The following is a 26,033-nucleotide window of genomic DNA, read 5'->3' on the forward strand; positions in this document are numbered from 1 at the left end:
CACAGTTAATATAAACCTTTTCTCATTCAATACATTTGGCTATTATCTAAGCCAGCTGAACAATTAATTAGATTAATATCAGTATTAGCCTAATACTTAGTACCATTGTATTATGGTACAGTAATGTTATTAGATGGCAATAAACCATAAGTTATTAATTACTACTAATTACATTTTAAACAGTGTAATTAAATTACTAAATTATTTGTAAATGATTCTTGAACTGACCAAAATATTTGAAGGTGAAGATTACATTAAAACATACATTTTTACATTAGATGTTAATTTTTTATGTTAAATCCACTATTGCCTATTGCCTTATATTTAATTGTTCGGTACAGTATTTAATGCAAACATCAGAAGTAGGTAAGATATCACAAAAAGTAAAAGTAATCCCTTACTTTACTCTTTCAAAGGAAAAGTAATTAAATTACAATAATTAATTCATTACATAGTAATACATTACACTCAACACTGGTAGTAACTAATTTTTTTTTTTATTTTTTTTTTTTTGCAACTGTAACATTAAAAGGGTATTTACCCCATAAAATTAGTTAGATTGGCCTAATCATTTATAACAACCTAACTTATATACAACCAGTTCATTTAGATACAATTTTATCATTGTTTCATAATACCATGTTAATCTTGGTTAGTGTGGTTTTCTATATTAGATATGCAATATCGATGCAAATGGACAAAAATGTACATTTAAACAACTACATGTGAAATTCCACATTTTTAGTATTAGATAGATTATTGCCAATTAAAAAAAAAACATATTCCTGTTTTGTTATAGTGTAAAGATTTTACACCAATGATGAGCCCTCTGTATTCTCGAACAAGAGCATAGTCTCATGATAAATAGTTTGGTTTGTGTCATGATACATGAAATGATAATAAAAAAACTGCTACACACTTCAATTATTTCCAAAAATTGTTCAATGATAGACCATATGGTAGACCATTTAGAAATGTTTGCAACAAAATATTACACTAGTGTGGGTTCATTTTTAGATGCAATGATATACAAGTCTAAGATAGTAATCATTTTGCAAATGGTCTTTATATCATATATATATATATATATATATATATATATATATATACACACACACACATTTTGCTGGAATTCAGGTGTCCTTTCAGGTTCAGAAAAAACCCGAAACAAAATATTTACCTCTTTTTGCTTAAGCAGTAAGTTACACCAGCAGTTTAAGCATCAAGCGGGTTACTGTAGTTTTAAGTAATCTGACAAGCCATTATTTTTCTGATCCTGTTTAGTTGACTCTACTGCCAGAAGAATAGAAATGACACACTTTGAAGCAACAATACAATTTAGTCACAAATGATCATACACATAGACATTCCAGAAATATCACAGTATCAAATGCAGCTTCAGATATATTGTAAACATACACAACAAAGAACCTGTAAAAATATTAAAGAACGTTTTTAAAAAATGCATCCGATTACATGATTTGCAGTTAATAATGAATAATTATGTATCCAAGTTTCACAATTAAATGAGATCCCTAAACATGCTAAATTAATTCATATTAAACAACAAGGAAAATTAACAGTACCACTTAAATTTGTAAACATTTCTTGGATATCAATATGTAAGCAATATTTTAATTTTTCCATAAAAAATTGAAATAAGTAGTTCACTTTAAATAAAAAAAAAAAACTTTCGCTGATAATTTACTCACCCCCATGTCATCCAAGATATCCATGTCATTCTTTCTTCAGTCGAAAAGAAAGTAAGGTTTTTGATGAAAACATTCCAGGATTTTTCTCCATATAATGCACTTTACTGGGAACCAAACGGTTCAAGGTCCAAAAGACAGTTTCAGTGCAAACTGCAAATAGTTCAAAGGGCTTTAAACGATTCCAGACGATGAATGAGGGTCTTATCAAGTGAAACGATTGCTCATTTTTTTTTAAAAATAACAAAGTTTAAGTTTTATAAGTTCAAATGGTCGCCTTGCTCTGTTCTGTGATGCACGTTCGTGACTCTCCTATACAAACTCGTTCATTAAAATGAACAAATCTTTTCCCGAGTCAACTCGTTCATTGAATGAACCAAATGACACGAAAAAAGATTTGTTCATTTTGATAAACGAGTTTGAACAGGAGAGTCACGAAACGCGCATCACAGAACAGAGCAAAGCGACCACTTTTGAGTTTATAATACTTAAACTTTGTTTTGTTTTTTTAAATGAAAGATCGTTTCGCTTGATAAGACCCTTATTCATCGTCTGAAATCGTTTAAAGCCCTTTGAACAGTTTGCACTGGACCTTGAACCGTTTGGTTCCCAATAAAGTGCATTATTATGGAGAAAAATCCTGGAATGTTTTCATCAAAAACCTTAAATTCTTTTCGACTGAAGAAAGAAAGACATGGATATCTTGGATGACATAGGGGTGAGTAAATTGTCTAAGTAAAATCTGTCAAAATAAAAACTAAATTAAAATAAAGATAAAGAAAAAAATTAAAATCTGAGATTATACATCCATTTAAACCTCTTCACCTCAGCGTGACCTGCAGGCGCAGGGGTAACAGTCTCCGTAGCTGATTCTGTAGTCCCAAGACCTGGCCGTGTGAGAGGGCGCGATCTGACGACTGATACGTCAGCCTGTAGCAGAGGCTAGCGTGACCCATGTGTGGGTGTCTGAAGCGATCTACTAACGCCACGTTTTTAACAGAACCGCAAGAAGCCTCTCGCACAACTGCATGGAAGTCCAGTTCCTCATATATTTCTGGGTCCATCCAGAAACTGACATCATGTGAGTAGCTAGGTGGGTAAAGGGAGAAAGGAGTGAAAGGTCCAAGTCGATTGGCCTCGAACTGCTTAAGAAAGCGAGGATCGGCACTCCAAAGCAAGCGCCAGTCAGAAATGCCGAAAATCACAGTGGCTAAATGATCCAAGTTTATTGAGACGGCGATTAACTGTAAACCGTCCTCGAGGGCTGAAGACAAAGCGGGTAGGGATGCGATCCGCCCAAACTTGGGAAGCATCTTTGAATTCATCCACACTTGCTGCTCTCGGCCTATTCGCGCCTTTTCAAAGGAGACGCTGTAAGAAGTGAGAAGCGACTCCAAACAATCTTGGAAGCACTGGAGAGGACGGGATTCTGTAGGGAACATTCCCACCAATAGAAGCTGGTGGAATGCAGGAGAACGGCTCAGGGAGATGGGCACTCTCTGAAAGACCAGGCCACTGACCGCATGAAGCGTACCAGGGCTGAAGTCCTCGTTCTGGGTGATCTCTCGGACATGCAGCAACAGAGACGGTCGAAGTGCATAGCGGCCAGTAAAGCTTTGTTGGTCATCCATAGACTCACAGTCCTTTTGCTCATTTTCGCTTTGGTCAAATACATAGGTGTCGGTAGGTTTAATCCAGTAGACCTCCGACTGGGTCAGGGTGGAGTCACAAGCCTCAGGTGTTTCTGGTAGGCAGCTTACCAGTTCTGGGAAGTCCTCATTTATGCTGCAAACAGGCCAGACTGACTTTAGCTCTCGAAGTAACTGTTCCTGGACAGTTTTCACTGGATGATGGGACTGCTGACCAAGGAAGTCCCTGACAGGAGACACAAGAATCAAGTAAATGAATGAAAACACTTAAATTCATAAGCCATAAGCATACTGACAAAAATATCGCAGTTGTTGTTTTTAAAGTGAACAGCCCATCTTTTTTTTGTATCCACAAGTTTCCTACGCCCCATGAGGCCTTGCGTCAAAAGTGGGCGCGACTTCCGGTTTAAAGTAAACAAAGCGCGACTTGACATGCTTGACACTCGTTCATTCAACAGTTGACAGTCATTCAAGTTATAGCGATCCAAACTAGCTAACGATGTGGGAACGAACACAACCTCAACGAAATTAAAAAGAGTGAAATAACAGTACCTTTACCCTCCGCAGTAGTTGATTGGGACTATTATAATAACATTATTAATAATCAATACTCATCAAGGCATGGTGACAGGCAGTTGTGCGAGCTGACAAACAATTAAAATAAAAAATACACACTTAGTCATTGTGCTTTGTAGTTTATTCAAAATTATAAATGAATGTGCTACTTGAATACATTAACTGGCACATTTGGTATTCTGTCAACACAGGCTTTGATCCTGAGTTTAGGTGTAACATCAGTAGCGAACAGCCAATCACATGCTGATAGAGTTTATAGAATATTAAGAATTTAAACAAATGTACACAGGAAGATTCGTCGTCTTTTGGGAGGTGATGGAAACTACAGTCGTTAGCAGGATCACTCTGATTTCGTTTTCAGCTTATGTTCAAAACAATCACGTTTAAGCCACTGAATTAGTTTAGTCCGGTTATACATACAACCGCGAACAGCACATGTTGTCGCTGAGCTTCATAACGACATCTCTCATAAAGATTTGAGTCTTTAAATAGTAGAATAATTCTCAGAAAAACAGCTAGCCTCTTCGCTACCGGAAGTTTCACCCACTTTATTTTTTACAGGAGCGCCCCCTGGAAACTTGTGGATAATATAGTGCAAGACTGATAACAGATTTTAATTTGTGATTTTAGCTTGACAACGTCACCATTTACAGATGAGTTTGCATATAAATGATAAATGCCATGATTACGCTGTCACCTCTAGTTTTTGAATGTTCATTACCCAACTCTAGTTTTATCTTCGCTGATTTCCACTTTTGTTGTGGCATGTGTTCTCATCAGCTCCCCCTCCAGTTGAGCGGCATAGCTAGATTTCACAACACTGTCATAAAGAAACTCACTTGCAGCGCCTTCCTCCAGCTTTCCATGTACTTCTGTTATTATCTGAGCCGGCCAACTCTATCGTGTGGAGCTGTGTCTACCAAATGAGTAACATAGAATCATAGAATTATGTCGTAAAGCAGTTTGTGTTTCTCACTCGTTCTCGCTGGGGACGCTGGGGGGAGTGGGGAAAGCCACCATTCACTCCAGAACAGGTTACTGAACCATTCAAATGATTTCTAAATGGTTTTATTAAATTGAAAAAGTTGCCAAATGCCCCTTTGAAGGAATAGTTCATGCAAAACAGGAAATTCTGTCATTATTTACTCACACTCATGCTGTCCCAAACCTGTATGACTTCTGTAAAGAACCATCCAGGCCACTAACATTTTCATGTTATTGAAAACCAATAAATGGCAAAAACAAAAATACAAATATTAATCCTATCTTGTTTTGTCTACACAAAATAAAACCCTAAAATGTAAAAACAATTGTTTTATAGATTAAAGTCGCCATGAAACGGAAGAAATGATTTTGCCCAATTGATTGGATTGTTGTTGTTTGCTATTGTTATTGAATAACATTATATTTTAATCGAAAATAACATTTTTTATTTTAAATCTCTTTATTAGTTTTTCTGCTTGGAACATCAAGTTAACAGATAATAACATTGAATTTATTAAATTATCATTCCCCACCGTTGAAACCCCAATAATACCCTCCCTCAAATAAACAACATACAGCTTCCAATTAAAAAAAAAAAGAAAAAGAAAAAAAAGACACGATACAATAACAACAGGACAAAGACACACACAAAAAAAAATGCTATCTTAAAGTATTACAGAATAAAATAAAATAAATGCTCAGCTTAAGTGTCTTGGGAGTTAGCCAGTAAATAATCCAAAAAGGGGCGCCACAGTCCATCAAAGGTTTTCAAGAAAATAACATTTTGATTAAAGATTAAGACACAAGATTAAAAAAAATGATGTGCACATAAATCATTTAAAATATATACTGCAATATTCCATAACAAATTGAAATTAGTAACTTAAAGAATCACAAAATTGTAATGTACAGTTTGAAAAATGTTTTAATGTTTGCTAAAGATTACATTTATAAATTATTAGTTAAAATTGTATTAATATAAGTTATCCATTTTAAAGATTAACTATGACCTGTAACCTGCATTGTTGGGTAAGATACTCTAAAAAAGTAATTAATTACTAGCTACTAATCACATCTTCAACAGTGTAATTAGATTAATCTCTCTAAAAAGTATTACAATACTTATTGCTAATCCCATATGCAAGGATAGACCTGACACTGCTCTTTTAATTCGTACAAATAAATGTATAGTTGCATAAATTATTCTTGAACTGAATAAAGTATTTAAAAGGAGAAGGTTACATTAAAAACATACATTTTAACATTAGATGTAAAATTTTGATGTTAATTCCTCCATTGTTGTATATAGAATTGTTCCATAATCTATATTAAATTTAATGCAATTAAATCAGAACTAATTAAATTACAGAAAAATAAAAAGTAATCCCTTACTTTACTTTTTCTATGAAAAAGTCATTAAATTACAGTAATTATTACTTAGTAATAAGTTACACCCAACACTGCCTGTAAGCGATGGGAAAAGCAATCAAAATATGAAAATAGGATAAATGAACATGCGAAATGAAATATTCTAAATAAAGAATGCCGATAAATAAATAAATTAAAAATCTTATATAATACAACATGATAGAGCTATTTTGTACATCCCTCGCAAAAAGCAACATAAAAGTGGTTCATAGTCTTTTGAGGCCACTGCATAAACAGATTAATCCTTATTAAAGCTACAAAATTCAAGAGCAGTGAGTGATTTTCTCTTTTTCTTTTGTCCTTTGATTAGCATTAAAGGGATAATTCACTTTTTGATATGTTTTAGCTTACCTCAAGGGCATTCAAGATGTAGTGTCTTTGTTTCCACAGTATTTTCAATTTTGATATTTTTCAGTCAAACCGTTTTTGTGTGTCAGTCATATAATGGAGGTTTATGGGGTCCACCTCAAAGAGCATGCACAGAGAAGTCCAAATTAAACATGATTTAATGACTCGTAAATATAAGTACACACTGATGGCCTAAGACACGAAACGAGCATTTTGTGTGAGCATCGTTTTTACCTCTTGTAACCACAGCCATGTCCAACTGATCTGACGGCATGAGCGCTTCGGTCTGCGCAAGCGCCGGAAGTGATTTCAGAAGTTTTATCTTTCACTAAACATATTTAGATATATCGAAATCGCCTTCCATTGCGATTTCCTGTATATCTAAATATGTTTAGATCGTCACAGCAAAAGGTAAAACTTCCGAAATCTCTATGTAAACAATGAGTGACGTACACGCGCAAGAGATCACTTCCAGGTTACATGGCTGTGGTTACAGGAGGTAAAAACAATATAAATACTGTTCGTTTTCTCACACAAACCGCTCGTTTCGTGTCTTAGGCCATTACATTTACGAGTCAGTAAATCATGTTTAATTTGAACTACTCTGTGCATGCTCTTTGAGGAGGACCCCATATACCTCCATTATATGACTGGCAGACAACAACGGTTTGACCGAAAAATATCAAAATTGAAACTACTGTGGAAACAAAGACACCTACATCTTGGATGCCCTTGAGGTAAGCTAAAACATATCAAAAATTAATTTCAAACTGAATTATTCCTTTAATTACATCACAGCAGCGCGTTTATTAGGCTGACAGTCACTTTAACACTTTTAAATTTAAGACTTCATTTAACTCGTTTAAGACTGTGCTTACGAGAATATTTGACAAAGCAGACATTTTGGCATACTTTTATGTCTGAAACAGATTTCTGTGAGCATGAGTCCTCTTTGTCTGGCACACAGACAGGAATATCCACAGACTGCATGCCAGTACAGATTTAATTTAATTTCTTATTTTTAATTTCTTATATTTCTCATCACGCTTTCTTTAATAGCAGTTGAATAAATGATAGCGAGATCATATACTGTAGCGCAGCCAAAGGATGACAGAAAAAAAAAAAGTTAAATATTTTAACGAGTTAAAAAAGTTGCCAGCCATCGTCAACATTTTTTTAATTAATATTTTGTTTGAATATCTAAACATGTCATGTAATAATGTCAAATTGAAAGAACAGACAACAAGACAGTCCATCAACACCCCCAAAGTTGAAGTGAATCAAAAAAGTTCTTCAAAGTTGTCCTAAGACAAATGTATTGTTCAAAATTCATCTTTGATGAAAGGTTTTGATCCACTTAAAATGTTAACAACTGTATATGATGTTCACAATGTTTGATGATCACATTATTTTACATGTGCATACGCTATGCTTCTATAATGTAAGTCACTTTGGATAAAAGCGTCTGACTAATGACTAAATGTAAATGCTCTATAACTTGTTTCTGCTTCTTCGCCAGTGCTTTGTTCCAGAGATTCTGTACTCTTTCAGAAGATGTGGAATAGCGCCCCCTACCATATAAGTGAAAACACAGATTGACGGAAAATTGTTTCAATGGAGGGAAAGCGCTGCGTCATAAATGATGGAAAAATGTTTCAATGAGTTGGGTAATGAGTTAATGGTGAAGTATGTCTTATCTGCGCCACTATTGCCACCTATGCTTGAACTGATTTGTTTTTCATGCAGATTTCTGCATGTTTGACATTAATAACATTATATAAGTCACTTCTGAAAATAAATAACTGAATGTTACAGATTATTACAAAGAATGTGACTGTATGCGTTTTGGGCATTCATTTATAGGACAATGGTGTTTTGGGACCTGAAAATGCAAACTTTTGAAAACAGGTTTCAAAGTTCAAGTTGTTGAATGCGATACCATTATCGTCTCCGTGTTAACTACAAAATAACTATATAAACAACTATGAATAAATAAACAAACGAACGTACATACAAACGAACGAAAACCGCGAATTTGTGAATATGGTGACGTCATGCACATGCATATTATTTGTTCAGTGTATAGGCGTGTAGTGTTTCTTTGTGACAGCGCCAACTACTGGCCTGGCATGCATAAAACAGTGTTTTTAGTGTTGGATCGTTTTGACAACATTATCGTCTGCACACAAAAAAATGCATAGGAAAACTTTTCAGTTTAACCGCACACTTAGTTTCGATACTATTCAATAAGCAACAAGTTACCACTCACCTGTTCATATAGTTACTCAACTCTGCCGGAAGCTCAAAACAAACAGTCTCCTTCCCAATGGGTTTTTCCATTTTCAGTTTCTCAGGCATGGTGTGCGGGAGACTCCGAGTGAAGATGTGGGTCAGACCTCCCTCTACATGAAAACCTTTGTCTTGACTCCTTAGCAAAATAATTGTATTTATTAAATTTAAAACTGAACGCCATTACATAATTGTAACAGGAATATTAAAAGTTCTTTATTCTAGAACTAAACTGAGCTGGATGATGATATCATTTTTTTTACAGAACTGCTTTATAGGTGACATTAACTAATTTGATAATTAACGATCTTTTCAACGGAACCAAAAAAGTGCATAATTTTCCTGTTATCACTGTCAAACTGCTTTGAAACAATCAGTATTGTATAAAGCACTATATCAATAAAGCTGACTTGACTACATGTCAAATCACATTTTAGTGGACTATGTCCACTTGTCCAAGTGAAAAGCTGTTTACCTGTAACCAGTACATCTATAACCTTGATACGTTTCACAGTCAAAGGGACGGATTTCACTGAGAATTAGCCCTGCTTCTGCTGCCATGGCAACCACCTGCCAACTATTGTGCCATTCTCTCATTGGACTGTCACACGGAGTGCCGCCTTGCCCATTGCACAAGGTGACGTGCACTTCCCCATTGTCCTTTAGGACTGCAACAGCACTAGAAAAAAAAAAACAAAAAAAACACAAAACATCCATCCATTTTACATGAAATGCGAAGCTCTTGATCCCCTCAGTATTAACATTATATAATGCTAGAAGTCAATCTTATGTAACACCCTTATAAAGACCTTAGTTGTAGCCACAAGTGTGTGTCACTTACCTTTGAAAAAATTTCACCAACAGGATGCGGTTCTTCTTTACGCCACTTTTACGCCCACAGTGAGGGAAATTAAAAATAACACAGTCAAAAAGATGATGCTGGATGGCTTCGTGCTCCTTTAGACAAGTGCAGTCCACTTCAAACAGAACAGCATTTCCTGCAATGGGAATTGTTGGAAAATATTATAATGAATTAAAGGCCTCTCCTCTGTGGAATTATCATACAGAATTCAAGGAGGCTTGTTAAACCCTCAGTCGTTTCATAGCAACCGGCTGGATAAATTTATGGACTTGGCTGCAGGCATGCAAATTCATGGCTATGATAACGTTACTTATGTAGGAAGAATAGGTAAACTTAAAAATGTCTACATTAGCGGATTATAAACTCTGGGTTTACTCAAATAGAACAAATATCTTTCAGAAATCATGCAGACTGGACAACAAAGACGCAAGAAAGCACCGCAGGAGTAAGAGCATGTGCACAAGACAATCTTGACAACATTATCAGGATGAAGAACCACATCACCGACCTCTCTCACGGAGTCGCTGTACGTTTCGCAAGGCTCCCTCGTGTTTAAATGTTTGATTCTCGCTTTGAAAGCAAGTGGCGGTCAAGCCGACCTCATCGCCTGCGGTCTCGCTCAAAGCTGCTGAGAAAGAGAAGTTGCCTTCCCCAACAAGTAGCACTTCGCGTGTCTTGGACATTTCCAGAAAATGCCAAGCAGACAATTCAGCAAGCTGTCACATTAGTAGGAGAACCAAACTTTTCGATACATTTTGAGGAGGCGTTACTGCGTCCCGTTGACTATCGAGCTTGAACTGAGCGCATGGAGGCTGGCAGGACACAATGCGGCATTAACATTAGACTGCATGTCACCATGACGCTCTGGCATCTCTCGCGATACAGCTTGAAATCTAATTAAAATACCAAAGCTTAATGACGTTGGTTGGGAGCTAACGCAACACCTGAAGACCAGAGGTGGTTTTAGCAGCAGGTTTTAGTCCCGTTTACGTAAGACGGTGTAATTGAGAAAGATAGAGGTTCAATGTCATTAGCTAGCGAGCAGCAGCAGTAGCAGTGAAGTTTCGTTCCCCGTGGAATGTCGCATAGTGGAAAACAAAACAACCGGTGCTTCTGCCACCGTAAACAAGAACACCGGTTACTATGAGATACGCTGCGAGCGCGTGTAGTATGTAGTAAAAATAACTATTTTATGTGTCCTGGGAGCAATCCAGGTAAAAAAAAAAACAAAAAACAATTAAAAAAACACGAATAAACAACAACAATACATAATTAAAAAAAATATATATATATATATTATGACGAAATTATTTTCTATACCGCCAGCCTTGAGTAGCCTACATGTTCAAATTCTAATTTTATAACCAAAATATTCACGCACCGGCCACGTTCCAGTTTCCCGTTAGCACAGCACATGTGCTGTGTTGCCAGATCTTACTAGAAAAATAAGCGGGTCCGCACTCCGCACCAAAATAGGTGATTTGAACCATCGCATGTAAAATCTTATTTAATCGCCTCTTGCCAAATACGTGGACACGATCATTGTATTGAGTTGAATTTAAATAATAGAGTTATTTTGTAGAGGCCACGTCTTCGAACAATTCAGGCTACACTTTTCCCCATTTATCTCAATCAACCTTATGCAACCCATTTTGTAATATATATCCCAGGTAAGCCTATAGATATTGGTCATTTAAATCGTGAATACGTATGTTTTAGGTAGAGAGTACGTTAGAAGAGGGAGTTTTGAAACGCAGAAACACGTCAAAAAAAAAGAAAAAATATGGTGATTAATGACATTATGTAGCTTGGATCAAATTATTGACCAACTGTGGGGAAAAAGTTAGCTCATAATAAGCGGATATGGCAACATCGCTGGTCACCAAGTTTATCACTCTGTTCAATATGAAATACTTTTTTATAAATAAATAAAAAAGAAGGCGGGTCTACACTAGGCTATTTGATTGACGCATCACAAGTGTCAGCACTTTCAAGTATTAAACTAATGCATGGTGAACCACATTTGACTTCCCTTGGTAAGCAAGTGAAAGACAATTTTTATATTTTTAAATATAGGAAATGGATTTTCACTCCACCCTGTCCCCAAGCAAAAACAGGAAGAGGTGTTGTTCAACAATAATTGAAAGTGAAAGCTTCCCGTCCAGAGTATAACCAAATTAGAAAGTTCAGACTCGGAGTTTCATGTAATTTTTTGTTCACTTGCGTGAAGTATTTTAAGGTAGGTCTTTTCCTTTTAGAATAATAAAGGGCTATCTTGATCGATTAATATTTCGAGAAAATAAAATGTGTAAAGTTCAATGTTTTTACCTTCAAATGGTCTTCGTTTCCTGTGTCTGGGCTTCGGGGTCTATACGACCCCAACAATTGATTGAGTTATTGTACAAAAATATCAATTTTTAATCATACAAATAATATATAATTTTTTTTTGTTTACCTCTCATCTATTCATTAATGCTGTTTTTGGAGATAGAGATTTTATAGAGATGGAGATTTTCATGATACATTGCATTTATGCTCTAGTAGCCTACTAGGCCTTCATTTCTGTGTAAAAATTTTCAGATTTATGCCGGAATTATTATTATTATTATTATTATTATTGACACATGAAGAAAATATATTTAGTTTTTTTTCACATTTCCCATCCATTTCAATGTGGCGTCTTATTGACCCCGTAAACATTTATTTTTACATATGCTACCTTTAGAACAACCGAATCAAGCCCAGTTTGTTTGTGTGTGTGTGTGTGTGTGTGTGTGTGTGTGTATAGGTAGATAATGTATGAAAAGTCACAAAATCTAATTCCACTGAGATGAAGGGAACCATTTTTTTTTATTAAGTAAAAGTCGATTGGGATAGACGACCCATGATGACCCGATTGAGGGCTACACGAACTATATCGCGGAACTGCTGACATTGGCCTATTGTAAATGTTTACATTAATTTTACACTGACACAAAAGTCACACAAAGAACTGACAATAGGCTACATTAGGAGTGAAATATTTGGATTTGGACAAACTTAATTCATTCTGAATGTGTTTGTGATGTTTGGCATTACAGATATAGATACGTACAATTAATTTATTTAAAAAAGTAAAATTCCAGTTATTATACAAGCAAATGATTTGTAATTTAGGCACAAGGTGGTCACTTTGAAGAAGCTATAATAATGATTTATATTGAAACATTGATTTAACATGTCTAACTAACATACATTACCTTACTTTTATTTGTTATTTTATAGTTTTAGGTTGACTTTATTAGTATTCTAAATTATAGAAAATAGTAATAAAGATGTGTCCAGATATTTTGCTGGTACTGTCAAACTGACAAGGAATTTATTAATATTATTATTATTCCATTTAATCCACAGGAGAAATAAAAAAAAAATGTCATCCATCCAATTCTTTGGCTGGGAGGCTTTCTATGATGAAGATCGTCATCTTCGGGCAAACCAGGAAGCCAAATCAGGCAGACGCTATACAATGTATCATGGCACCTCTGTGCAGCAAGCTCGTCAGATCATAACAAATGGGTTCAGGCCATCAGCAGATGGAATGCTAGGACCTGGTGTTTATGTGAGCCGTGACCAGAAGAAAGCAGAGCGCTATCCTCTGAGATCACAACCTACTGACAGAATAGTGCTTAAATTAAGCGTCGACTGTGGAAAAATCAAAAAAATTGATAAGGACAACCATCCCATGCAGAAGACCTGGAATAGCCATGGCTATGACACGGCCTGGGTACCTCCTAACTGTGGCATGAAAGCTGTGCCTAGCGGTCTCGAAGAGGACTGTGTCTTTGACCCAGCACGTATCGAGGTCACAGATATTGCTCTTGCTCCCAACATGACCATCTTAACTGAGCTCAAACAGCTCATTTCTCAAAACCAAAAGGCTCCAACAAATTTGAACACCTCAGGTACTTGTGCAGTGTGCAAGTTAAAAGTAGGCCCTGCTCATACTGTACAGGTGTGTTGGGGATGTGGAGAGACTATCTGCACCCTTATGATCAAACACAAGTGTGATGTCTATTAATCAGAACTGATCATGACGGATGCTTCATCCAGAGGCTTGTTTTAGGCTGGATTGTTGACATGTAATTAATGTTTACAGTTGAACTGAAACCAGTTTTATCTGTGTATATAAGATTTGACTTTCCTCATAGTTCTCAGGGACTCACAATCATCTTTGGCATTCATCCTCTGACAATCACTTTTTTTTCAGCACCATATTTGAGTTTATAAACAAAACTGAAAGTATATTGATTGCCTATGATTTAATGGTCTATACTATATTTAAATTTATTTTAAAAAAAAATATTAAAAAAAATGCATCCATTTTGTGCATTATGGTTGAAAATAGATGATCAGAGCTATTCCTGTTCTTATTACACATGCAATAGTTATGAGGATTTCAATTGCAAAACCTGTAGGAATGTTTGTTATAGCCATATTTCATGGGTCTCAATGATATCTGTTCTTTTATTTGATTTATTTGCAACATAGTATTTCATTATGGAGTAAGAGTTAATTATAGGAATCATTACATCTTGCTTTATTAACCATTACACCCAGAAGGAAATGGGAACCTCCTGTCACTGAACCTTGTCATTTAAAAGACACATCGGATTAATAAATATCTAGTAAATTAGGATGAGCAGTAACCTACAACACCACATTTTTTTCTTATTTAAAAAGCTGGAAGCAGAAAAACTTCCAGATGAGAAAGTGAATAATTTGGCAAAATCATACTATGATTTTTTTTTTATTTTTTTTTTTGCAAGCTATAAAACTTCAACATTTTAAATGCTAGTGAGGTTTCCCCAAGACCACAATTTAAAATGGTCCCGCATTTATTTACATACCAGGCTTTACTGATGAATACATACACATTCCATTGAACAGGCATTATTAACCTGAACGGTAAAAAAAAAAAAAAAGTGACGTACGAATGTGACATATACAGTTCAAACCACAGAGTAGGTAGCCATGATTTTGACAAAACATGTTAAAACCTCATTTGTGTTTGCATCATTAAGACATAGTGAAATGCAAAGGATGCTATGGCTACTTTCAGCTGTTTTGCTGTTCTTTATGTTCAATTATGCCTTTCGCAATGAGGTCTGGAATCTCAACTGCAAGCCATGGTCCAAGCTTTGGAAAGAACAGAGATTATTTATTAATATAAGATGCAATTCCTTTAAAGAAACGAATTAGTTTAGGAAATGAATGACATAATATTATATATCATTTTAGACATGTAACTTTACTTACTCCCAAAGCCATTAGATGAGCCAGACCAAACTTTGGGACATTTCTTGCCCACAGTGGCTTGAAGTGGTCTGTCAGGCAGATTTTTCCACCTCTATGACAAAAGATGGTTTTGAAAGATCATTTCACAATAAAAGTACATTTTAACACAATATTACATAATTGTGATGAAAGTGAAAAGCTATAAACACATGAAGCGGACCTGTACATCTTCGCTGTCTTCCCATCTAACTCAGGAATGGCCACTTCAGGTGCTGTGGCAGGATATGTAACTGGAATCTGGAAATCAGGGTGAAGTTAAATACATTATCCAGACTTTCATAAAATTAAGTTGAAAGTAATGTACGTGAATTGAAAATGTCTTACATCAAACTCCATGTCAAATTCATATTTTAGAAGCTCGTGAATATACCAGCACTTTCCAAACCACCTACACAGAAAAGGTAGCAAGATGTTAATGAAAATATAAGAGCTCCTAAAACGAAGACTGGTAATAATACTGACCTTGTACCCTCTTTGTTGGACTCCAAACGGAACCAATCATTGTCTGCTGCTTTGTTATTTTCAACATACTGCAAGGCAACGCAATTATATAAGAAGCGCATACATTTTGTAACATTAAGTTTATATTTGTACGCAAACTGTTAATCATAAATGACAATGAGCTAAGTCAATAAGACTGAAAACTTTCAACCTAATGACACGTATGGTTATTCGTTCATACAGCTAGCATCGTAGCTCCCTAATATGCTTTTGCTACAATACATTAACTCACCTTTATGAGAGCTAAATATTCTTCTCGAAGTCTCTGAACCCATAGTTCTTTGTCTCTTGGTCCTGAATTTGTTTTTAAAAGCGGTATATCAGAAACTGCCTTTCTAGTGGCTTCATCTGCCATGTTGACAGTTGCGGTGTCCGGTTCGTAAAAGAGTCGTTCTTTTGAGTCGAATCTTTTTAGTGTATCTACTAAACAACTACTCAAGAACTACATGAGCGTGCATACAGATGGCTTTATTGGACATGGCCCTATCGCCTACAGGGACCATGTGATGACGTTAAAGGAGGGCTGAACCGGTTCATTGAAACGAACCGAGTCGCAGAAATGGGTCATGAGTCACCCCAATGTACGTGTCCCTAGACGTCAGAATATGTTATTTAAAGTGACTTTTATTATTAAAAGAGCCTACCTTGTATTATATCACAACAATATATTATGCTAACAACACAACGTTGCAAATACGCTTCATTCATTGTTCAAATGTCTTGTTTTCAGCGGTGTGCCGAATGAACAGTAGCATGTTTCTGCACGGAGGTGTTTCATAGCTGCTCTTCTTTAAATGACTGCACTGATCAGCTGGTTCCGCCGCTAGAGTCTGTAGTTGAGTTGTCTGTACATCCCTCAGCATCCTTTCACCTTACTCTCTTCCAGCGGTCACTGCATATAAAAAGCTATATTTCTGTATGATTTCAGGATATCATTTTTGCATACTGTAACGGCACAACCCACATTTATTCAGCGTAAGTAATGTCAGAAAATGCATGATTATTGACGATCTCAATTGTGCAGCAGGTCATTCGTTATTATTATCATGTTGATTCGAGTTCTTGCAGAGTTGAAAATTATTTACTCCCACCATTATCTTTTCTTATATATTTTTGTGAAATGTGGCCAATTTAGCAAAGTATTATCTCAGTAAATTCTTAAATTAATATCTTAGTAATTCTTAAAGTAATATCTTAGTGAATGAAGAATGCTTGATCCAATGTTTTGTATTTATGATTAAATTAATAATTTTGTCTCTCACGGTTCAGAAGATCAGGTTGATAGTGTGTGGTCCTCATTTGGCTCTGGGTTCCCATGGGCAGTGTGCTGGCCTTGTCAAACCGGCCAGGGCGCCAAAACTCACCCTTTCCACAAGATAGACCCTTGTCACGGTGGGATAGGAGAGATGGACGGCTGCCTAACCCGGGAAGCTTTGATGGTCTACACCGCAACTGTAAAGGTCTGATACTTTTTTCTATCTCTGTTGATTGTATTAAAATACATTTTAGTATAAATTAAAAAAGTAAAAAGTGGTCTATTAGAAGTCATTTTAATTGCTTGTGCTTCTAGATGTATTTCCACAGCAGATTGAAGGTGTAAAACTGGTGATAAATAAGACCCTCAGCAGTTTTTTCAAGGTTTGTTCATAAATGTGGTTCAATTATGACACTATCCAGGACAGTTTCACTAATTTTATTGAACATTTTCAGCACAATTTAACACTAAATATTTGTGTTTCTTCTCTCCTCAGGTCAGTCACACGTTTCACCTCAGTGCTGTTGCTCCGTCCAGTTATCGCTTTCACGCTGAGCACCTACAATCAGACACTGACAGTAAAGAAACGGTAAGAGTCTGACAGATCTGGATCATGTTCAGTTCTTTTTTCTCGTATTAATCTTCTGCATTACAATTTGATTGGGTTATCCTACAAATGACATTACAATGTTGTGTATATTAGTTCAGCAACTATGCTGTCACATATTAAACACTGAGAAATTCAGCACTTTTAATATAGATGTAGTTTGGAATCAGGGCAAAATGGCAGGAAAATTGGACTTGTGATTTTTGTTGAATTATGAGTACAGTAATAAAGACAATATTTTATATACTGTAGCACTTCTAAAGGTGCTTACACACACTATACGTTATATACCATTCAAACTTTTGGGGTTGGTAAGTTTCTTATCCTCATTAATTAATGCCCCATTCACACAGTGCATTTTTGCAGTTAAAAACTAGAAATGCATACCTTTTAAAAGTATGTCAGTATTCTGCCAAATATTATTTAATAGCAATGTTTTGTTCTGGGAACATTTGCTACTTCATAAAGACATGAAAATGGACTGATACTGACTTTTGACATAGTTGGATAACTCGAATGCCTTTTCTTACCAAATTCTAAAGTAGGCTTTCGGTTAGGTAACTTATTTATCATTAAACATTAGTTATTTTTAGCTTATGACTCATTCTGTATATTATGCAATGTTTGAATAAATTAAAAACCTGCAGTACAAGTTATTAGGTTTGTTTGAACACATTTCAAAAGGAGTGCATCCTAATGGGCAGGTTTAAATAATAATGGATTAATTGCCTGAAGTGTGTTAGGTATATGCATTGGATAAGTTATGATGAATTTACAATCCAATTATCTTGTGTATAAAGGACTCACCTATGCTTATTGGGGAAATGGACTCCTCGGGCAGCTTAAATGCACACTCTTTGTTTCATCTGAGTGAGAAAATAAGAGCTAAAGCAGTATTTCAGGTTAGTAGCATTATGCAATATTGTTCTAGTTTAAACACTTTTTAACAATGTGGTGTGGACTGACTTCATATTCTTTTATATAGACTCAACAGGCACAGTTTGTCACATGGCAGTTTGAGACGGAGTATAGAGGCAGTGACTTCACAGCAGCGATTACTTTGGCCAACCCTGACATTCTCAGGGAATCAGGTATGATCGCGTGAGTTCCTCATTATGACAGATGACAGATTTATAGATGTCACAGGAATGTGCTTTGGTTAAAAAAACACAATACAGAACTTGCAGAACAGGTATTTCTTCTGTTGCTCTTGCACGTCAATTTGATAATGTTTTTTTTTATGTTTTTTTTTTTTTTTTTAGCAATGCATTCATTTTAAACTCCTTAAGAGTCACTCTGCTTCTGTAAAAAAGACATGGTTTACCAATCTGGGGTTTCCTGAGAGAAGCAATTTTGTGAGTTGGTGAAAAACTAATAATTAATTATAATGAATAAATCATTTTAAAATAGAACCTGTTGAAATAATAACACTTACTAAAAGTGATTAGTTTGTCTGTTTACCTGCATGTCTTGTGACCATTAACCGACATAACTGTGAACATGCGAATGTGTTGAAATATTAAAATATAACCATAAACATTCAGGGTGTACTTTAATTGAATATTTTAGGCCAAACTGGTTCGGCAACGCATAAAGTCCCTGATATAGTTCTTAAATCATACATGAGCAGCGATATGCTGTTAGCAAACATCCAACACCGCCCACACTACTGAGAGCAGCTTTTAGTTGAATATGTAAATTGTAAATACAGTATATGCTGGAAGAACGTGGACAGCTACCTATTACATAACACCACGGACCAATGGTAGTACAAAGTTGTTTACCTTTCCATAAAGTTTCAAACTCCCAAAACGAACTCCAAATGAACTTTTATTCGACCTGATTTTGTTCAAAATGTCACATCAGTTCGTTCTTCGACTTCTTTTGAAGTATATCGGGGCCTTAACACCACGCTAAAGCACTCAAAACACCATAACAGCTAAGTAGCAACACTCTGACAACTCCTCAGACACCCTAGCAAGCACATAGCAACAAACTAAAACCACTCAGTACACCTCAGCAACCTTAGCAAGCTCGATTCAATCTTCAGGTATTTGTGTGTTCACTCGATTTGATTCTATTATCGATTTAATCTTCAGATCTTCGTATGTTCACATGCCTTGATTCCAGTCTCGATTCAACCTACGGGTCTTCAATTCCAAACTGGATTCAATCTTCGCGTGTTCACACGATTTAATTCCAATCTCGATTCAATCTTTGGGTCTTCATACGTTCACATGACTCGATTCCAATCTCAGTTAAATTTTTGGGTGTCCATTCATGTTTATTTCGTGCTATAACTAGTTGTAAAAAGGAAGAGATGATCGGTTTACATGGCTTAAACCGAGGCCCTGTCACACCCAGGGCCATACCCTCCATTGAGATCCCCAAGGCCCAGAACTCAGCATATTTCCGAGGTGTATGTAATAAAAGTTGTGAAATAATTTCCTAATATTAATTCTACTTTGGTGCTGCTAGGATATTGCAAAGATAACCGACCCATGCATAGCGGCAATTGCATTAGTTGGCAGCCCTGCTCACATTTATTAACAAATTAAACTCTAGTTAATGTTTGTTATCTGTTTGTGCCTTTTTTGTGCCAGTTATCATGGTTGCACACTTTCTTCAAAGCGTATCCCCGCAGCTGGTACTGGGGGGAGAGCTGGTGTACCATCGAGGTCGATCAGAAGAAGGGGGCATACTTACCCTGGCAGGCCAGTACTCAGGTTAGATGGGTCTTCTGCTTTAGTGCAATGGTCATCCATTTGTTATACACCAGTGTAAGTAGTCCTAAGCAGTTACTTAGTGTTACTCATCCTATTTGTATGTTCAATGTTCTGTTTCTCAAAGGTACATAAAGCTCAAATGTCATATCATTTTCTGCCTTAGGGCCAAATTGGGTTGCAACTCTGAATGCTGGTAAAGGAGGTGCACATGCTAGCTACTACCACAGGGCCAACAAACAGGTATGGCGTTGTTGATGGATGTGTTATTGTTTCAATGACAAGACACCGCAATAGTTTCGTAAGGCTGCAGAGTGTTAATTGATTTCTGCAGATTCAGGTGGGAGTGGAGTTTGAGGCGAGTACTAGGACCCAAGAGACAACCTTCTCTTTTGGTTACCAGATGGAACTTCCTGAAGCTAAAATGGTCTTCAGAGGTAGGAATGGCAGATACACTGACTGTGCAATATATAAATATCAAAGAGTGCCGTAACTGGATTTTTTTTTATTTTTTTATTGTCACTATTGTCTCATAGTTGAGCCAAGCAATCTTTTGCCACAAAACTGATCATAAAAGACCCAAGTTCAGCCCAGTCTGAATACTGACATAATGTGAACCCTTTCTCTTTTTAAACCTGTTTTTAAACATTGACTCATATACTCATATATTACTCAAATTAGTGTTTTGCTTTTCATACTCCTCATTCTAGACGGCAACAGTAGTGATCAGGAAGTAAAAATCCTATTCAAAATACTTGAGTTGGAACCCCTGTCATTAACAAAGCTCTATACATCTCCCATAGAACACATATGATAAAATTTGCAGACATCATCTTGGCATAGCAATAACAATAAACATTAGTTTAAAGGACAACTCCGGCGCTAAATGAACCTTTGGTCTAATTACACATTGCTACCTAGTCAACCGTTATCTGAGATTTGTTTTCATGATTGCCGAATGTAAATAGTTTTATCTCTAAAAACAGTTTAGCCTATAACGCTAGTATATAGGGCATAGAGTAATGACAAATAATAATTGCTTGTTATTACCACTAACAAGGCTCAAAATAGCCCCACACTAACACGGTAGCATAATAAGGGTCCCTACATTCAAACCGAAGCATTGAGAACTTTGTCAGTGTCCACACAGTTTAATAAGAAGATATTTTATACACACAGTCAACTTCACGACTACAGGAAGAAGCCATCTTTGAAAAATAGTCTCTACCAGTCGATCTACGAACGCCGATCCAAGTGCACCGGTGAGATGTGAATAAGGTGAGCGCGAACAGTAGGCTACGTGTACATATTGAAGAGAAGAAAATGGTTTGTGTTTGTGTTTCTTCCGAAAACAACGGACCATATGATATTCTGCACAGTTCAGCGCACTTGGATCGGTGTTCGTAGATCGAATGGCTAATTCTAATGGCTCCCTGATACCCGCAAATTAGTTAAAATCTCCCGGAATCTAGAGCGAGTGAGCAAGAGCGTGCATACGAGACAGATCAGACTGTGCTAGAGGGAGAGAGCGAGAGACTGTGTGCGCCTCATGACACAGAGACTCAGGGATTCGGCCCGGTCTTCATATTCGGTCTGGTTATTAGTGTTTACGTCGGAACCGGTTCCCTATTGGCACCGCGTTTCGGTACCCAACCCTAAAATAATGATTTTTGCGTGATTGTAGGAGGAAGTGAAAAGGGTAAAAAGCAGATTTCTCTCGTCTCAGGAGAAAATGAGAGTGTGTTGCACAACCATTCAATAGTATGACTGGGTTTCTAACAATGGAAATCTTAATGCAAATGGGTGGATTGTCCCTTTTAAGAAGACTATTTATTTGAGATTTTAAAAAAAGTCTTTTGTAACATAATAAAAGTATTTAATATCACTTTTGATCAATTTAATTAATCCTTTTCTGGATAAAAGTGTTCAAAACTGACCTCAAACTTTTGAATGGTAGTCTATGTATATATTACAGAATATAGCACTTGCGGCCATTGTTAAGCCAGTAGTCCTTTAAATGCCTAATGATTCACATGTAGCTCTTAATTTTGTAAATAATTGTTTTTTGTTTTTTTTAGGAATGTTGGACAGCCGCTGTATCATTGGTGGGGTTCTGGAAAAGCGGCTCTACCCTCTGCCTGCCACCTTGATCATGGGTGCCTTTGTCAACCACAGAGCGGATAAGTTGCAGGTCGGTCTTGGGGTCAGTGTTGGTTAGATACAGATCCTAACTTAATATAGGCACCGCTTAAGACTTTGGGGACCCCAGAAAACCACCTTCACGTCTGCCCAAAGACACACGTCCACCACAGACTACGGACAGAACAGGAAATCCAACCAAAGCCCTGTTTGCCATACTGGACAATCATGCCGTTCATGGCCAGCAAGAATGAGGGCTTAAAAAGGCCAGGAACACAAATCCTTCTTTGTTTGTTCCATCCTGTTTCAAAGGTTTAGCTGTTTTGGTCCATAAGTAACTGAGTTAAATAACTGAGGTATGTTCACAGATTTTTTCTTATTTAAGAACAAGGTGGAAGCATCTGTTGGCAGAGGCAAATGCAGTTATGTAAATGAGTGTCGCATAATTTCCTGTGACTTCTCTATTAAAGATACATTTTTTTAGTAAACTCCAGTTATAGTTTAAACTCTAATATCAATAAATCAAGCCAAACATACTGAAGATTAGTAGCAAAGAGGTCCAAAAATGTTTAATGTGTTATCCCCTCAGCTAAATTCCATTGAAATAAAACACAATTTGCTCTCCTTCTTAAACTAACTTTTACGTCTTTTCTTAGGGGACAGACTCAGGGATAAAGGCTAGTATGACAATGGAAGGACAGTGACAGCGTGAGCTGTATAAGGATGCATTCTGATATGATAAAAATCAGACTGGAGTCAGAGCTGTGGAGTGGTATTGCATTGACTTATGAAGCATAACAGCCATTGGCTTACAGGTATGCAGGTGTGAATACAGCCTGCTTCATATTGACCATATACACGTTGTGCCAAGAGTGTCAACCGCATGTAAATGCGAGAGTATATCCCTTAAATTAATGTGACTTAAGACCCGTTCACATGGAGGACGATAACTAACCATAAAGTTTTAATATTTCTTCTAATTCTATGAGAATAGAGATATTCCACACCACTGCTATAACAAAAATGACAAAGAGGGGCGATATCATTGGAATCACTTTCAGAAGGATTTTTCCAGCTGATCAACCATAAAAAAAAACATTTGTGAAACATGTTAAAAAATTGTTTAACTTTAAAGAGCTTGATCATTTAAAGAGACAGATGACAACTGCAGCTTGTGCTTGTAATAAACAGAATATTATAGTCTGTGAGTGTATACACTTATTTAGCTATAATTAGTTATCATACCTGGTGTGAAAAGGCATTTACTTCCAAAATTGTGATGATTGACAGTTTTGAAGGTGCAGTAAGCAATTTCTGAGAAACGCTGTTGAAAGTTGATCGGACCGAGCTCCAAAACACACTTGTAGCCAATCAGTTTACACTCATTAGGGGGAGGTGCCTGTGTTGCATAGCGTGTTCGTAAATTTGGGGGTGAAGCTATCAAGATACGGGTTTGATCCTTTTTAGGTAGGGGTGTGTTTGTTCTGGTGATTTCAAATGTCAACAGCGTTTCTCAGTAATCGCTCACTGCACCTTTAACCATAGCAATGTTTTTGCATCTTGCAGCCATTTGTTATTCGCTTTTTTTAAAGGTGCTCTATGTAATATTGATACCTAGTGGTTGAAACGGGTACTGTAGTCTAAATTTAAGATATTTAATAATATTTTGATATTGGAGAGAGTTGTTTGCCCGGCCCCCTCCTCCTCAGACTCAATGCTCATTCAGGTTGCCAGATTGAGGACACGCAACAGGAGCAAGGGCAATTGACAGTGGAAGGCGAGGGGACTTATTACTGTAAGTTGATGAGTTGATTTGTCTGGATTTTAATATGCCTCGGTTCATAGAAATTTTTTGTTGGATGCTGAGACATTTTTTGTCAGGTAGAATCTGCAATCTCTGACCCAGTTCATTTGCTGGCATCATTTGCTGGCTGCAATGCGTTGTGTTTTTTGCCAACTGGAGTCAAATTAGTATTTGGTAAATTGGCAGTGGGTGGAATCACAGAGACCAAAACAAAAGCAGACACTGATGTTAGCATTCGGCATTGTTTTTCAGAGAAACGACTATGTGAACTTGGCATGTTTCCTAAATATCTGCAAACATATTATGGTATGTTTATGCTTTAGTACAGTCAAAAAATAAGCCTACATACAGCACCTTTAACCATAGTGATATAAACTACCAAAGGCTTGTTATGGTGTGTTCAAGTCCTCCTGGAAAGTTCGTATTTACGAGTTGATAAGTCGGGTTTACGATGTCAGGTGAAACACTACTTCTAGAAAATAGTAAATACTTTCAAGTTGTTTCGCCTTTTAACGTTTTTTTTTTCTTTTTTTAATAATTGATGAAGCCACTGTAAACTTTATCATTACACATTATATGGTCATATTACAATGCTATCATATTTTGTGCAGGAAATTCGCTTATTTTGTTGTAAGTACAAAAGCTTGACAATATAACTGCTAAATACCTCTTAATATCTTTGTATTCCGACATGTTTGACTCGTAAAGAGCGGGGTTAAAAGAAAATCCCAAGCTTCCCAGTATTTATAACTTGCGTTCATGATGGTGTTCTTGTGCGTTCAACTTGTGAATACCACAATCTTTCCGAAATGACTTGAATGCACCATTATATCTGGCAATTTTAAATAAATCCCCTTAGACAATATGTTTTGTTTATGGTCAGGAGGCTGCTTTGCTGTGTTTTCTTGCAGCCTTGTCATCTCAACTTATAAGCGTCTTTGGGCTTGTTGTTTGGGCTTGCCTCATAAAATGAGACACTTTATGGCATTAATAATGTAAACATAGTTAATAAACGCAGTTGCCGGTTCCGATACTTTGGTCGTATTTACAGCATTTGGACTTACAGTAATTGATTATGTGTTAATTTGCTTTTTTTCATAGAAATATCTGGCAACTTAGCCCCTTGACCGCAAGGCTGGTGTGGAAAGACCTTTGTCAAAAAATGTGTGAATAAGTCAAGGCTCTTGCCTCTTTCCAGTGCACACAGAGAAAAAAGACACATCTCTGATATACAGGTTATATATACATCATAAAGAAATAGTTATTCAGTTCTGTGCACACACTGCATTCAAATTTTTAAATGATGCTGTCACTACTTGAATTTTCAGGAGTTCATTCGGTTGTAGAACACGTTTGTTGTCACTCCCATAAATAACTGTGTGTGTGTGTGTGTGTGTACAGAACATGATTAAGCACTAAAAGGTGAAGTGACAACCAAATTTACGTGCAATGTGATGAATGTAGACTGTTTGGGGTGCTTTGTCTACTTTTGGTAGGGGCTGAATTTGATTAAAATTAAGAGATTTCAACTGTTTAATTTTTGATATATGAAGGACATATTCAAACAATCTTGGAGACTTTTACCATGTACCTGTCATTTATTTTTGTAAATGTAATATAAATGTAATTTCTGTAGCCTATTGTGAGAAGTATTATAGAGATCTTGGCTTCAGATGTCAAATCTTAATATCATAGTAAACAAACTGCTGGAAATAAAGAACTGAGATAATGTATTCTGTCAGTATTCTCAAGTGCCTGTCTCAGAGCTAAATAATATTATATAGAAACTCTATAATTAGATTTTTATTTTGGTTAGTAATTATGT

General features: G+C 36.3%; 4 protein-coding genes across 4 annotated transcripts; 2 read left to right on the forward strand and 2 right to left on the reverse strand.

Annotated features, from left to right (window-relative positions):
• Positions 1-2,371: 2,371 nt before the first annotated feature.
• fdxacb1 (ferredoxin-fold anticodon binding domain containing 1) lies at positions 2,372-11,088 on the reverse strand. The gene is made up of 5 exons (XM_039662512.2): positions 10,354-11,088; positions 9,825-9,981; positions 9,459-9,662; positions 8,964-9,122; positions 2,372-3,584 (listed from the first exon to the last, which is right to left on the reverse strand). Exons 1-5 carry the CDS (start codon positions 10,526-10,528, stop codon positions 2,531-2,533), a joined length of 1,749 nt encoding a protein of 582 aa, XP_039518446.2. The 5' UTR covers positions 10,529-11,088; the 3' UTR covers positions 2,372-2,530.
• Positions 11,089-11,933: 845 nt separating this feature from the next.
• Positions 11,934-14,117, forward strand: gig2p (grass carp reovirus (GCRV)-induced gene 2p). The gene is made up of 2 exons (XM_039661915.2): positions 11,934-12,084; positions 13,239-14,117. Exon 2 carries the CDS (start codon positions 13,255-13,257, stop codon positions 13,900-13,902), a length of 648 nt encoding a protein of 215 aa, XP_039517849.2. The 5' UTR covers positions 11,934-12,084; positions 13,239-13,254; the 3' UTR covers positions 13,903-14,117.
• Positions 14,118-14,679: 562 nt separating this feature from the next.
• ufc1 (ubiquitin-fold modifier conjugating enzyme 1) lies at positions 14,680-16,408 on the reverse strand. Its single transcript, XM_039661916.2, has 6 exons — positions 15,913-16,408; positions 15,642-15,709; positions 15,504-15,567; positions 15,340-15,416; positions 15,141-15,231; positions 14,680-15,020 (listed from the first exon to the last, which is right to left on the reverse strand). The coding sequence occupies exons 1-6, from the start codon at positions 16,033-16,035 to the stop codon at positions 14,940-14,942; spliced, it is 504 nt and encodes a 167-aa protein (XP_039517850.1). The 5' UTR covers positions 16,036-16,408; the 3' UTR covers positions 14,680-14,939.
• Positions 16,409-16,453: 45 nt separating this feature from the next.
• LOC120471972 (mitochondrial import receptor subunit TOM40B) lies at positions 16,454-25,952 on the forward strand. Its single transcript, XM_089129911.1, has 10 exons — positions 16,454-16,655; positions 16,950-17,140; positions 17,251-17,318; positions 17,432-17,524; positions 18,343-18,444; positions 18,528-18,633; positions 20,146-20,268; positions 20,432-20,508; positions 20,600-20,702; positions 22,344-25,952. The coding sequence occupies exons 2-10, from the start codon at positions 16,996-16,998 to the stop codon at positions 22,481-22,483; spliced, it is 957 nt and encodes a 318-aa protein (XP_088986037.1). The 5' UTR covers positions 16,454-16,655; positions 16,950-16,995; the 3' UTR covers positions 22,484-25,952.
• Positions 25,953-26,033: the final 81 nt, after the last annotated feature.

The sequence above is a fragment of the Pimephales promelas genome, chromosome 4 (genome assembly GCF_988280905.1).
Source record: "Pimephales promelas chromosome 4, fPimPro1.hap1.1, whole genome shotgun sequence".
In the NCBI taxonomy this organism is placed as follows: domain Eukaryota; kingdom Metazoa; phylum Chordata; class Actinopteri; order Cypriniformes; family Leuciscidae; genus Pimephales; species Pimephales promelas.